The sequence below is a fragment of the Sphaeramia orbicularis genome, chromosome 9, assembly GCF_902148855.1.
Source record: "Sphaeramia orbicularis chromosome 9, fSphaOr1.1, whole genome shotgun sequence".
NCBI classification, from domain to species: Eukaryota; Metazoa; Chordata; class Actinopteri; order Kurtiformes; family Apogonidae; genus Sphaeramia; species Sphaeramia orbicularis.
The window spans coordinates 16,738,048-16,753,986 of record NC_043965.1 but is presented as its reverse complement, the minus strand read 5'-3'; the positions used below and the strand labels follow the sequence as shown (position 1 = coordinate 16,753,986).

General features: G+C 35.8%; 1 protein-coding gene across 1 annotated transcript; it reads left to right on the top strand.

Annotated features, from left to right (window-relative positions):
* The first annotated feature begins 1,839 nt into the window (after positions 1-1,839).
* Positions 1,840-14,578, top strand: nipsnap1 (nipsnap homolog 1 (C. elegans)). The gene is made up of 10 exons (XM_030143714.1): positions 1,840-1,949; positions 5,720-5,847; positions 6,503-6,548; positions 6,906-7,000; positions 7,368-7,438; positions 8,022-8,162; positions 9,358-9,389; positions 9,525-9,619; positions 10,358-10,441; positions 13,602-14,578. The coding sequence occupies exons 1-10, from the start codon at positions 1,873-1,875 to the stop codon at positions 13,664-13,666; spliced, it is 834 nt and encodes a 277-aa protein (XP_029999574.1). The 5' UTR covers positions 1,840-1,872; the 3' UTR covers positions 13,667-14,578.
* Positions 14,579-15,939: the final 1,361 nt, after the last annotated feature.

Here is a 15,939-nt window from a genome sequence, read left to right as displayed (position 1 = left end):
TAAAAATAACAAATCTAACAAAAATAAATAAATAAATAAATAAATGCAACAGAGAGTTCAGTCAGTATTGAAAACTTGTTTATAAATAGCCAATGTATCAGTGCTTTTTTTATTATTATTATTATTATTATTATTATTATTATTATTATTATTATTATTATTATATATTAATTCTAAAGATTTAATATAATTTTCAAATTCTAATGGGAAGATTTTAAAATTTGGGTGTGTTTTAGTATATTTGTTTTTATGTATATGACATTTTCCAAATAATATGAATAAATTTACAATAAATTCTAGATTGTTAGTATCATGTTTAAAATAAGTAATTACATTTTGGGATGTTATATTTATTTTATTGTTACTTTTAGATATGATATAATTTTCAATTTTGGACCAAAAATTAGAAGAATGTTCACATAAAAAGAATAAGTGTAAAATAGATTCAGATTCAGATTGACAAAAGTTACATATTTCTTCCACATCATAAAATCGACACAAAATAACGTTGGATGTATGGATATATGTTATGTAAAATTTTGAGATGTAAAATTCTAAATATGTTTGTAACACAGTATTTATACGGTAATGACCATGCTTTTAACCACTCAATTTTAGCAAAAGTTGAATTCCATACTGCTTTACCTCTGGGGGAGATTTTCTTCTTTTCATTCAATGCATTACGTATATGTCTGTTATTACAGCTCAAACTAAAAATATTAATGCCGGGTCAGAGGTGTGTGGGAGAAGGAGCTGTATGTGAACATAGATGAAGGAACATGGGATACCGTTTGGTCTTTGGCAAAAAGGATTTCGATTTGCACTCAGACAAGAGCAATACAACTTAAAATTTTACATAGATTACATATATCCCCTCACCGCAGACATCTCTTCAACTGCTCTCTTTCCCCTTTGTGTCTCAAGTGTAAAACTGATGTGGGAACCTTAACTCATTGTTACTGGTCTTGTCACAAATTGCAAAAATATTTGGCTGAAATTGTATGTGAAATGGAAATAATTTTTCATACTGATACAGAAATGGACCCCATGTCCTTGATCCTGGGTCTTCCAAGTAAAAATGTGAAAACAACAGTTGGTAAAAGACTGTATAATGTTCTAACATTTGCAGCAAGGAAAAATGTTCTCTTGCAGTGGGTCAGGGACAAGATTCCTTCTGTCTGTGGTTGGCGTAAAAAATTTTTTGAACTGATACCCCTAGAATATTTGACCAACATCATACATAACAACGCAGATCAGTTCTACAGAGTATGGCGCCCATTTTTGGACTATATTGGACCAGACTGTTCATCTACCCTCTTAAAAGGACTGTTGTGAACTTCAGTTATACTTACAAATATGACTCCCGTACATTGTAAGTCTGACCTACCACCTACTGTATCAAGCTATGTTTTTGTGTTTTATTTTTTATGTAAGAGCTGTAGTGTATGTTATGTTTTGTTTTGTGTCTAGTATTTCAAAGACACTGTTTAGTTGAATGGACAACAAAAAAACTGCAATAAAAACAATGAAAAAAAAAAAATATATATATATATATATTAATGCCATTAATCAATAAACAAGGTTTATTTGTCTGTGATGTTAGATAACTAAGATGATTTTTCATAAGTAAGACAATACCATTAGGGATATAGTAGAAGATACTTCAACTACTCTAGTCTGATCGATTGTGCGTAACGTCTTGCGTCACTGAGTCACGTGTGTTTTTAAATCTCCGGCGGCCTCCGTGTAATGAGGATTAGCTGTCAAAACACACCCATAGGAAGCTAGTTACATATTAACCCACCGCTGTGTAAAAAAAAAAAAAAAAAAAAAAAAAAAGCTTGGTACTTCTTACCTCCTTCACAGAAGAGCATGGCGACGACGTGTACTGCATGGTCCAGGGGGCAGATGTTGTTCAGGTATTCTGTCAACCTGCACCAAGTGACAAGGTAAAGAAATATTTTAATGCTACGTTAGCATAACGCTAGCTATAGGCTAACGCTGTGTATGAAAACCCGGATGTACTGTTTTGCTAAAGTTAGCATAAAGTTCAGGATCTCAAACTTCTCTTTTTTTTTTTTTTTTTTTTTTTTTTTTTTTTAATCTGAATCAAACTTGAAAATCACATGTTACATTAGCTCCCCTCAAAGTAGACTTAATGACGTTTTAATTGATATTTTATACTTTGCTCATTAAATCAGATTATTTCATGTTTAAACTCTTTTTTACTCATATGGTGTACATTTCGTCAGTTATATCATTTAAGGGTTAACGTTATGTGCATTAGTATGGGAGCGTTTTTGTCACACCTTGATGAAAAACTTCACACTTCTAGTTTCACAAAGTCAGTTTTCCAGACCAGTTTTAATCATTTGCTGAACCCCTGAACTTTGTCCCCTTAAGCTACTCTAAAGTACAGTTCCTACTAGTGAACAACTTATCTGTGCTTCCACACTGTATGCATTTACTCTCTTGCTGTAAACAAAATGAGGTTTTTGTCTTTGTTTTTTTTTTTTTTTTTTTTTTAATAATCTTTTTTTTTTTTTTTTTTTTAGAAGATACCAGGGGAAAAGTAATTCTAATTAGTTTTCAATTAAAGCTATTGGCCCATGAGGTTGTTATTAGAAGAAAGGACCCACTGACCTTGAAAGTTTTTAGACTATTAAAATCCACAGAAAGTGATTGTGAGTCATCAATGGGCCTTTAGCGCGATTAATTTAAGAAAATATGGGCTCCTTCATCCAAAAGTAGGCATATACCTGCTGGTCTCTTTGGACTGATCCAAGTTCAGCCCTTTACATCTGATGAAAAGTCTTTTAATTAAGGTTATTGAGGTTGACTTATAAGCACTCCTGCCAGGATTTATTCATTTATTTACTGACTAACTTAGTTACTTGGTACTGAAAGTCTTTTACATGTCCTTGGATTTGATGTCCAGTCGCATGTGGTGGAGTCCGTGCAAATGAGTAGACATGCAGTCCTGTGAGTGGTCAGTTTTATCATTCTGCTCTCAGATTTAGTTTAATGATGTGGAATTATGCCCTTCCTGCCTTTAAAATGGTAGCTCATTACCATGTTTTCATGTATGAGCACTTCAGCATGATGCATAAATAGCATGGCAAACAGTGTTGGTTTACTCTTAAGAAATTAATCTTGATAATTGTACATATAATTAGAAGTTCTGTAGTCCAAGAGCAATGTAGAGAAAAAGGACAAAAATTCAAGATGATTAATTATTAACTAATTAATGATAACTTAGCATCAAGCCAAACACAGAATACAGAAGAAAACCTAAAGTGCTTCATTTTGTAAAATGGGAAACCAGAGTAAAATTATTTGATGATAATTCAAGTGTAACAACAGTTGTAACTCTGAATATACCTCAAAAATGAACTTAACTGTAGATGGCCTGATAAAGGCTCTCTGGAGTAGAAAAATGTTGGCTTTATCCATGAGGTAAATAAATTATTACTCTTTATATAATGAGAATATGACAGAATTTCTTATGACTGTTGTTCTCAGTATTGTATAATTTGTTGGGATACCTGTTATTGGTCACTTGCAACATTTTTACCTCCACCAAGGAGGTTATGTTTTTGTCGGCATTGGTTTGTCTGCCTGTCTGTCTGTGTGCAAGATAACTCAAAAAGTTATGGACGGATTTGGATGAAAATTTCAGGAAATGTTGATACTGGCATAAGGAACAAATGATTAAATTTTGGTGGTGATCGGGGGTGGGGAGGCACTGATCTGCCTTGGCGGAGGTCTGCGCTCTACGAGTGCTTTTCTAGAGAAGACAGTGTCCTTGATGAGCGTGTATTTACATTATTGCTGTTTTTTGCCTTTGACCCAGTACACCGCTCAGTGTTAACATGATTTTTTTTTCCTGAAATGAACATATTTCCATTAAACTGTTAGAGTTATTTTTTCTGCCAAACTGTAATGGCATTCAAATTATGTATCACATTAACATTAAAATGATTTTGAGCTTCCAGTGATGCAAACAATGACTTTGCATGTATTGCATTCTGCTGTTTTCTTTTTTGGGTCAGTGCATCTGAGAAGCCTCCATGCCGCTCACAGGCTGAGAGCAGCTCTCACTAACTCACAGGACATTAACAATCACATGACTGCTGCTGCTTCACTTTAAGGCAGCCCCTGCCAAACTTAGGGTCACAACCTAAAATGGGTCACAGAGCTGTTTTTATTGGATCACCAATTGTCAGATTAAAATGTATAATGTTGACAGGATATGTGCAGTAATCTTTCAGTAGTACAAGAGTACAATAAATATATAAGCTAGTACAAGAATGGTAGAAAAGGGCAATAATGACATCAAGATTAAAAAAAGGAAAAGATTCAACAAGCTGAAATTAAGACTTAAAGATGAAACAAAAGGAAATTATCAAAAAATAGATAACACATACAATCATCCTGAAAGTGGCACTGTTCACCACTGGAAGAGTCAGTTTAACAAATACTCTATGGCAGTTCAAGACATACTTTTGTAAATCCAAGTCCTAGGCCAACATTAGTTTGTTATAAGTTTCAAAGTCCCTGTATTAAGTTACAATCTGGATATATGGGAAGTATGTACAGCATTAAAAACAGTTTCAGAGAAAAATAAACTGAAGTGTAAGTATTTAGTGTGACCTCCCTTTGCACTTGACATGTCTTTAACCCTTTTGTTGAAACAATATGAGATTTAATGCATTAATTTTCTGATGTTTTATACCAGGTTTCATTCAACATGTCGGAGGTCCCATTAAATTCTGACTTTAACCTTTACAGCCCATTTGTATGTATCATTTGTGTGTATCTTTCAAGACTGTGCATATATATGCTAATTTTAATCCTGCAAAGCCTAGAAAGATGAAGGAAGCTTAAGGCTTTTGGACAGTACTGTAGGTCCTGCTGAGATATAAGTAGACTGACTTATCCATAGATTGATCGGAAGAAGTTTGGGAACAACTTATTTAGGGCTAAATTGGTAGATTACCATGTGTATTGTATTGGGTTATAAATTCTTTTTTTTTTTTTTTTTTTTTCCAAATTCTCATTCTGTGCTTTTGGTCAATATTGGATCAATTGTGACACTAAATATTGTAATTTTAGAATGATTTTTAAAACATGAAGCCACAAATGATTTACTTTTAGTAGTATGACCTCTTTGCTTTTATTATCCTCAGTCGTTGCCACAGGATGTTGTCATCAGTTCATCGTCCATGTGTGCAAAAACTTTAGCGTGGACTGAAGGCTGAGGGTTTTCAAGTGCGGGCCGTTATGATTGTATGGCTCTTACAGTTGTTCTATTTTATTGGACGAACTCCAAAGCATACAGCGTCACAGATTTATCTAGTTTCTGTCCTATCTTACTGTAAGAGACAGTCATTCATCTTGAGCTGCTGATTGCAACCTCTTAGATCATAACAGTTGTTCCTAGACTGAGCGATAGTCCCCTCTTATCCACCCCGGGGTGATTCAAACTGAAGTTTTATGCTGAAGTCACAAGCCACGACTTTCAGCCCCCTCGCTCATACAGTATGCATGTCTTTTCATATCAAAGCATATTGGCATGACTATCTCGTAGACCATATGTCATGCATATCTCCATGTTCCTTTTAAGTTTTTCTTTTTTTTCTCCCTCAAATATATATCGACAGTTTCTGTTGTGGCTTTGAGCCTTTGTGAAACTTTCTTTCATCTTGTTGCTGTGTAGGTGGTTTTCTGAGAACGGCGACAAAGGCTGGTTCCGTTCCATATTTGTGCACAAAGTCGATGCCAGGAAAGATGCCCACTCCAACCTGCTGTCAAAGAAAGAGACCAGCAACCTGTACAAAATTCAATGTAAGTATCGGGATGATTACTTAAGTCAAACTTTACTTCCTTAAGCATCAATTTGCTCAGAGGTTAAATCCAAATGAATATGATGCAGTTACATCACTTTATTATGAAACAGATTCAGTTCAGAGTCTTAACTGTGCATCCTGCATTTATCTGTAAAGAAAACTGGCTAAAGAAATCATGTTTGCGTAATTGAATCAACGTGGCCTCTGTAACCTCAGACAAATGACAGTAATATCAGGGGAGTGTTGAGATACATGGCACGAATATAGACCACATAGAAACACTTGATTAAAAACACACATATATAATGTTTCTAGTCTGTAAACTTTTGTAGCTGACTCCAGAACATTTTGTCTGGTTTTCTTTGAGAGTCTGATGATTACTTACTTTGTCTGTCTTGGCTCGAGAAATCTATCACTCTCCCCAGCTTTGATCTTTTCCGTGGCGTACATCACACCATGTACGGATTTCAATTTGAGCACTCTATCAGCCACATAGCCTATAAGCCACTGAAAGCAAATCAGTTTTGTATATAGAAGTCTTTGTTGAACCGGAGTGTGAAATTACTTTGTTGAAGAATTTGACTGTTGCTTGTGTTTAAAAAAAAAAAAAAAAAATCCACATCTATTCTGATGAATCTGTCTCTCTTTTTTAGTTCATAACGTCAAACCTGAATGCCTTGACGCATACAACGACCTGCAGTGAGTATGCTCTTGCACTTTTTTCTATTTCCACCACTTTAAAGCATTTCCTGCTTTATGTCTACCAAATAACTTGCTTTGCTTGTTTAATTGGAACATATTTCCATAAAATCCACTGTTAGTTTTATCCATTAACAAGGCGGACTTCCATCCCAGATTGTAATGGTATTCCTACAGAATCATAAGATCAATTTAGCGTTAAATTGAAGTGATGGGAATAATGGCTTCCAGTGTGGCAGCAGGTTGGGTAATTGTGGACTTTATGTGCCCTGGGTTCCGCTTTAGTTGATGTAGTAAAAAACACACTCATATAGCCAATATATGTAATTTTTTTTTTTTTTTTCACACTAATATTAGGGCTGAGGTGCAAAGCCAGCTCCACCAGGACCAGGACTATCCATGTGAGCTGATTGGAAGCTGGAATACCTGGTATGGAGAACAAGACCAAGCTGGTAAGAAGCACTTGGACAGTAAAAAGCCAAAGCACAATGAAAAGAGTAGGCTGTTCATGATCAGAGTCTCCATGTACAGCAGACTGGATTCATTTTTACGTCTCAAGGCCTCATGAGAAGAACCACTTCATTTGAGATGCTGCAGTGTGACTGTAAAAGTGTTTGATAGAAAAATGTACTGAACGCACACAGATGACTCCACGTCAACACCTCTCATTTAACATATGATAACGAGCAGTGTACAGTATATGTTAAGAATACTGAGCAAGAAGTGTTCGAATGCTAATGGGGGCGTGTGTATGGGCTGTGTGGGTGGCATCATACTTCACACAGTACAACAGTGACATCTGCTGTTGTGTTTTTGCAGTGCATCTGTGGCGGTACAGAGGAGGATACCCAGCTTTGACTGAATGCCTGAGCAAGTTGAGGAAGAACAAGGTGTTTAAAGTTTATTTTTGTTGCATAGAATCATGGAAACAACAAAGCAGAAAGAAAATTTTATGTTTTAGGACCCTTAAAACATGTTTTCAACTACAGAAATAGTAGACCTTAGAGATCTACTATTAGAGGTTGGACTTTGTAAGGTTTCTACTGTCAAGAATATTTTATCTAATTTCATTTGTTAGCATTTTAATTTCTTCTTGTAAATAGGAGTCATCTTTTTCTGTGTGTAATTGTACTTTTCTGATGTTACAATAGCTTTAAATTTGTTCACACAATATCTTTTTACTCGATACTTACACTTACCTGTTGGCAGAACTGAAATGAACCTAAATTCCTCCAATAATAATAACAATAATAATAATAATACTAAGAAGAAGAATATTCCTGTATACAGTATATGACACTTGCCTTTATTTTTAACTTGAATGCTTAAAGAAGAAAAAAGGATAATTTGACCAAACTCATTCTCTTGAGTGCGCATTTTTAACATTCTTAGCGTATTCTACAACAATATGCTGTTTTTGGTGATTTCTTTGTTTTTTTGTTTTTTTTACATCCAAAAACTTTCTGTCTTCAGGAGTATATCGAGTTTCGAAAAGAGAGGTCAAAAATGCTGATTTCAAGGCGGAACCAGCTTCTGCTGGAGTTCAGTTTCTGGAATGAACCCTTTCCCAGACCAGGACCTAATATCTACGAAATGCGCACCTACCATCTCAAGGTAACTATGTTCTGTATATTATACACTCAAAAAATGTGTTATCTGATTATTATTTGAAATTTTTTTTATGCAATTGGATCCTTTAAAGTGTTTTTCACATCTGGAAAACTGATCCAAGGTTTAGGTTTTTGTTGCGTTCTATTCATTTATTCTGGTTAGTTTTGCTGTCACCCTGTAATTCTGTGACCGTTCTAAACAAACTGTTCAGGATATAAGTGACACTTCCTGCTGCTTTCATCTACCCTTCATTTCCCTGTTCAATTGTGTGTAAAAAGTCACCTTGTTTTTAACTTTACTTGTATCTTCTGTTTTTCTTCTTTTTGTGTTTTAGTGAGAACAGACTTTCGTAACTCTCCGTGCATGATCCTAAATCTAAATCATCATGTTTTCACTGTAAATAAACCGGTCCATGGTGCAGTGTGTCTAAAAATTCCAGACTAAATGCAGTGAATGGAAAAGCACTTAGAAACATTAAATTGCACAATTGTTTTTGTTGCACATTCATATATCATATACAGAAGTGTTTTACGTCTCATAGAACATGTCATTGGAATGTCGAAACTGTCATTTGTGCTGTAAATTAAACGACGTTGATAAGGAGGCTGAACCCAGGTTTCATAGTTTTATAGTGGCACTGTTCTGTTCAGTTTTTGTGTCACAGTGCGGATATAATCACACCACACATTTTTCTGAGTATGCAGCTGATATTTTTGCACTTTTAAGCTGCTTGTTGACTTCATGCTTGTTGAGTCATGCACTTTTACTCCTTATCTAAACAACTAGGTGTATTTGCTGTGAGATCACTCGCTGACAGGAGATTAGACTGTTATTTCTGGTAAACTGTGATAGCAGGAGTTCAAGTGGTTTGTGTACAGTATAATAAAGCTATTTCCTAAGACAATTACTTTCTTTCTTACTTGTGGGAAGTAAAAAAATATTGTTGGATTGTTATTGTAAATTAACAGTGACAGTAAATCAGTGTGTAACCAGCCCTTTTCAGCGTTTCATACATGTTGGTTCATGTCCTGTGGTGCTGTTTAATTGTTTGGAGGGTACTGATTCATACGGGAGCATTTGTTGCTCAGGCTGTATGAGTACTTGAAAAATGTAAATGTTTTTCGGATGTGGGTGATTTTTAAACGCCCCATTTTCATTTTACCCGGTGTTAATGTTTATCTTGTCACTTCTGTTTCAGCCAGGAACCATGCTTGAATGGGGAAACCACTGGTAAGGCAGTGCTGATTTACTTACATAAATAGGACAGCTATGAAGTTGGTCTTCAGCAGTGTATGCATTCATTGGTTTTTGACAAATGCTTTAGTAAATATGTCACCATTGAAGGTAAAACATGTTTTACAACAGGGCAAGGGCAATCAAATACAGACAGGAAAACAGTGAAGCAGTGGGTGGGTTCTTCTCGCAGATTGGAGACCTGTACGTTGTTCATCATTTATGGGGTGAGTATGTTGTTTGAGTGAGAAAACTTTGCATCAGATGTACCTAAATTGCTCATTTATTTTAAAAAACACCACAGTGTTCAAGTCATTTACATTTACATTACCGCACCTCCAGATTTAGCAGCACATTTTACCCAAGTGCAATATGGGTACTGAACTCACTGCCATGACAAGACCTCAAATAAGGATATATATTTAACATATCCTTAGTGTCCAGCCAGGGTCAAAGTGCAATATACAGGGGTTGGACAAAATAATGGAAACACCTAACATTGTGGCATCTTAGAAGGTGTTTCCATTATTTTGTCCAACCCCTGTATATTTATCTCTACTGTTTCTTGGTTGGTGACTTGCTTGTTTTTATTCTGTATATACAGTATATTTACACTTTCTTTCTTTTAAACTGTTTTGCACTACGCACCACTAGAGAGTTGTCTCTTTTAATTTTGTTGTACATATGTATAATGACAATAAAGGCATTCTATTCTATTCTATTCTATTCTATCTCCAACTGATTCACTGACAGAAGCAAAGAATGGTGGAAGTAGTTTATTTGTGGCTGTTTTACATTCAGTGCAGCTCATGTAAAAGAGGAAATGTTTGAAATAGGAGCAGTTAAAATAACTGACCTGTTTCAGCATGCTTCCAAGAAAGGTATCTCCACCGAAAAGTTGGCTGTTTTATGGCTTTGTTTACGCATAATCTGATTGTGCATGTTTTGGTTACTGTTGATTCCAGCTTATGAAAGCCTACAGTCTCGGGAGGACACAAGGAACTCTGCCTGGCTGAAGGAGGGATGGGACACGAATGTGTATTATACAGGTAGGAGAGCTGCACACTATTCACACCCACGCACACAAGTACAAACCTGACACTTGGCCAAAGCTTCTGTGTGCCTTATCAGAGCACCTATCTACACTAATATACTATACAGCACTCTGTCTCAATACATTTAACATGCAGTAATGCAGTGGTCATTGTAAAGTCATTTTAATTGGCAAAATTACATTTAATGTCAAGTTTTCCCCAGTAAATTGCTGGGTAATGCATTGTATTTTATTTTTTAAAACTCAAACTTTTATGTACATTTTACGTGATTGAGCTTGATAATGTAAGCACATTTTCAATTTGCATGTTGAAAAATGTGTCAAGTGGAAATGCTGAAATTTTAGGTTAATAAAAAAATTTAAAATGTTGCAAAAAAGTTTGTGTGTGTAGAGAGGTGCAAAAATCCTTGTATCAATAAAAGGTAAATGTGAATAAGTGCAATGGGGGCACATTTGGCTAATAATAATGTGTGTGCATGTGCGGACCAATGAAGAGTGAAGTGCCAAGACATGCACATACCCATAGGGAATAATCCTACTATTCCATTATTGTATTATCCTGGGGCAGGAGAGTAAATGTATCAAGAGTAATACAAGAAACAAAATTCCCACACCAGTGTAGCTCCCATGTTCAGGTTTATTTCAGCTGTGACATTTCAAGCTGCACTATAGTCTGTTTGAAACGTCATGGCTGAAATAAACCCTGACACCGGACCAGTACAGAGTCCGCAACTTTCAGTGAATTAATACAAGAACCAAACAAAAAGGCCATATTATATATTAAATGTACAAGAAAACAACATTATAAGAGCTGCAGAGACAAATGTAAGACAAAGGCTTTTGACAAACTGTGGAGTCTGAGACAAAGTGATAATGTCCAGACCAGTGGGACAGGGATCAAAAACAAAAACAACCTCAGATTTTTGTCAAAATACTTTTTAGATCCACCAGTTCCATTCATTTAGTATTAGTCTATCATATCTATCAATTGTTCTATCTTTACTTTTAAAATGGGAAAGAACTGGTTTTGACCCCTCAGACAGCCCATGAGATGAGCATAAACTGTGCTTGGTGAGCAAGTCAGGGAGAGAATTTCAGACAAATGACTTATACATTAATGTTTAGGTTCTTTGTGGCGCCACACAGTCAGTTAAAGATATTGAGCAATAGAGGAGAGCACAGTAAAGCATTAAAACTAATCCTTCATATGTGGTGTAGATCAGTGTTAAGTGGTGAAAGAACACTTGAGTAAGCCTCAGTCTAAAATGCAAAGGCTGAACAGTGAACTTAAAGTACTACCTTTAACCTTACAGGTATGTTGGAAATGGAACTGTACACTATATCCCTATTTGCACAGGACTAGTACTACCTGTTTGTAATAAACACAGAGGTTATTGGTGATCTCAGTCCTGTGCAACTCTGCCATGTCTGTAATTTGTAAAGTAAAAAAATCCATTGCAAATAATATCTATGCTATTGCAGCATATTAGTCCTGTGTGATTCGCCAATTCTGTGATTCAACTGGATATGCAATATTTCATTTTATTTTATATTTTCTTCCCTCTATGCATTTATTTAGCCTATTTTCTGGTTGAGGAGTACGGAGGCTGCACCGCTGATGATTAATGAAAACTTTAAAAGTCCTTTAAGTCCAAATCCCGAAGACTCAAATCATAATTATCATGGATACTTACTGAAAAAGCAAACTTAAAGGGTACCTGTAGGGAATTTTCATTGCTAGCTATTGCAGAAGATCCTATATAATACTAGTGGTTCCATCAGGTAACTTGCGTTATAGCCCGTTGTCAAGTACTAAGTCACTGCTTTGTCAGTCAGGCGTGGTTAGCAACATGTTGCCTTCACGGGTTGTTCCAGCACCGGTAGTGATGCAGACTCACTGGTTTATTTGATTACGTGGGCTGAGATGAACTGGTCACTGACCCCGTCCAGCACACACCAGTCTAAGATGACACACTATTGGCCAGTGCTGGGTGCAAAGCTTACGGCTGCACGAACAAGTGCAAACTTGTGCTTTCCACTCAGTCTCACTCACTGACTGCTGCTTATTTACTCGCACTCCATCACCTGGAAACAGCGGTGGGTATGTCACTTCTGGACGGCAATGGCTGCTCCCCACAGGTTCTGCACCAGCCTGTAATTCACATAAAAAAAGGTCCAGTGTGGTGCATATACGGTGATTTTTTTTTTACTGAATTTGTGCCTGTCTTTACTTATAAGTAATACATAAAGCACAATTAATGTCGTAAACATAATCAGTACAGGTACACTTTAAGTCTTTCAGAAGGACGACATCTAAGAAGATGAGATGGATGACATCTATAGTTAGGATTATTTCCCCGCCCCCCTAAGGGGAGGCAAGGGTTTTGGTTCGGTTTGTTTGTTTCTTTGTTTGTTAACACTCTAGCAGATATTGGTTGAATTCATATCAAATTGGGTTTATCGATTGCCAGTGACCCAGAACAGATCTGATTACATTTTGGGAACGGTAGGTTAAGGTTCACATTTTTTATGAATTTTTAAACTCCTTTTTTTTCCCCATTCATTTATAATGGGGAAAATTTCAAATGTCTGTAACAGCAAAACTATTGGTTGAATTCATACCAAATTGTGTTTATAGATTGCCAGTGACCCAGAATAGATGTAGTTACCTTTTGGGAAAAGTTGGTCTAAGTTCTAATTTTTTCTGAATTTTTTAAATTTTTTTTCTTCTCCCATTTCCTTATAATGGGCAAAAATTTCAAATGTCTATAAAAACATCAATTTTGTTTCAATTTACTGCAGACTTGTGACATATATAGAGGCAACTGATGTGCTGACATCACCACATACATAGACATGATGGCATCAGCTGGGTCGATGCCAAAATAAGCTACAATATGTGCAAAGGGTGGGGTTTGTTGTGCCTGGCACCACTTGTTCTGTCTTTTGGTGGTTTTCTGTAGGTGGTGAACTTGAAGTTGACATCAGAACTGAAGAATAATGTTGGTAAATTCAAGTACAAAACAGACTTTGCTTATCCAGTGCAAATGCGTGACGTGATGGGGGGGGGGGTGTTTAGTCCCAGAGTTCCTAAGGGCTTCAGTTATTTACTTATACTCACTCATTAAACTGGTTTTCTCCTTGTCCTTTTCCAGTACCTTTGATCAGAAGCATGGACTCCAGAATAATGATCCCCACCAAGAGCTCACCGTTACAGTGAGAAGACGACTTCACCTCCAACATCCTCCGTGACTGAAATAAGACCCACCTGCTGTTGGTTCTCACTGATAGTCGTATTTTATATGTGCAGGATGTTCTGTAATACTAACCAGTACGTAAACAAGCTTTCAGATTTTACTGTGTGTGTGCAAAGCAGCCAGTCATTTGTGAAAAGCAGCAATGTTGTGAAGATATTCTGAGATTATTAAAGTGTCCGAAGTTTAGCTCAAACTGTATTTGGGGGAAAAACAGGAAATGAATAAATGTAGGACTAATTAGACACGCTACACTGTAAATCACATAATAGGCTCAGTATGTTCCTGTTTGTTGTTTTTATAATGAATTGTGCTTTGCTTTTCACACAACAGCTTTCTATGATTGCACTTTTGCAACGAATCACACTGAGTTTCACCGCTGTGTTTGACCTGATGAAATCTGCCGGACTACCTCGTACTTTGAACCTCACAAGCATTAAAACAGCCCACAGTCATTTCAATATCTTTTGGCATCACCGATGAAAAGTTAAGTAATTTATAAACAAGAGCAGGTACATGATTTCTGGTGTGATGCACTCTGTATTTTCAGAATAAAATGTGCCAAATGTGCAGCAGAGCATTCACTGTAAAACACAGCACTGATGCTACAAAGACAAGAATGTTTGTGTAAGGAAACAGGAGGAGCTTCCTGTTGTTATCGTCAGCATTTAGAAATACAACAAAAGCATAAGGTGTTCAGTTTGTTTCAGTGCTTTCTCTGTGACACAAACCTGGAATGTCCAAGGTTTTAACAGTGTTTGTGGAATAATGGGTAACTTTTTCAATCATTCTTTTCTAATTATTAATTAATTATGGTGAAAGTATAAACTCATAAGTGAAACTGTCAGAGCTTTAACCTATAAAGACTCAAACAGCCACTGGTGACCAAAACCATCTACTGTTCTAAACTGTTTAATACCTGTTGTTCCACTAATTCTATCAATACATGTCAATAATTGGTGTAAAATGCAGTTTGTCATCTTTTCATGGTCATCAGATATGACCCATTTGGACGTTCAGAGGCTCTGTAGTGAACGTGGAAACACCATCATCTTCTACAACATTGATGGACCTGTTGACATTTTTTGGCTGAACACATACAAATCACAAATGCAGTAAATTTACACAGTAGATCCCCTCATTCCCCTCTTGCCTCACCCCCACCCCATGATCCAAGATCCTCTAAAGCAGGGGTGTCAAACTCATTTCAGTTCAGGGGGCACATACAGCCTAATGTTAAATAAAGTGGGAAGGACCAGTAAAATAATATAAATAATAGGACAAGAACTTAAAAATAATATCAGCTCCAAAGTGTTCTCTATGTTTTTGAGTGAAAAAAGTAAAATTCCTTAATTAAAATGTTTACATCTACGAACCGTACTTGAACGTAACATGAACAAAAATGAACCTGAAAATTCTGAAGAAAAATAAGTGTAATTTTAACAATATTACACCTGAGTTTATCATTTATACATGTGCATCACAACTTACAGATCACAGTGGATCTAGAAATACACACATTTGATAATAGGCAGAAAATTGTTAAAATACTACATACTTCTCTTAAGACATTTCAAGTTGTTCATATTTTTTGTGAAAAGCCAGTCTGTAAATGTAAACATTTTTGGGTAATTTTACTTTTTTGACACTAAAACAAAAAGAAAAAAATTGCTTTTTTTCATTATTTGTAGGTTATTATGGTAGTATTTTACTGGTCTGGCCTACTTTAGATTGAAAATCCTTGAGTGATAATATCTTTAGTGTAATTTTTACATTTCACAAATTCATCCCAGGGGCCAGATTGGACCCTTTGGCGGGCTGGATTTGGTCCCCAGACCATGTGTTTGACACCTGTGCTCTAAAGGAAAAGAGAACACAAAATACAAATAGTAAATTGTAAAGAGGTAAGTAAATAAATACAAATAAATTTTAAAAATAAGTAAATTTAAAAAGAAAAAAAAAGGGAAATAAATAAACACAGCATTGGTTTAAGTTACCAGTCTTCATCTAAATATGTAGAAATATACAAATATACAGGGTGTCCCATAAGTCTCCATACATAGGAAAAATAAATGTTTCTTGACATAAACCATTTTTATTTATATAATATGCCCTATATGACTGCCATTTTGTCAGGAACACATTTCAATGCGTGTCTGCTGAAGAACTATAAAGAAGAAATATAAAGAAATACATGTTAGAACCATATATGTATGGAATGTATTATGTCTCCTATGTG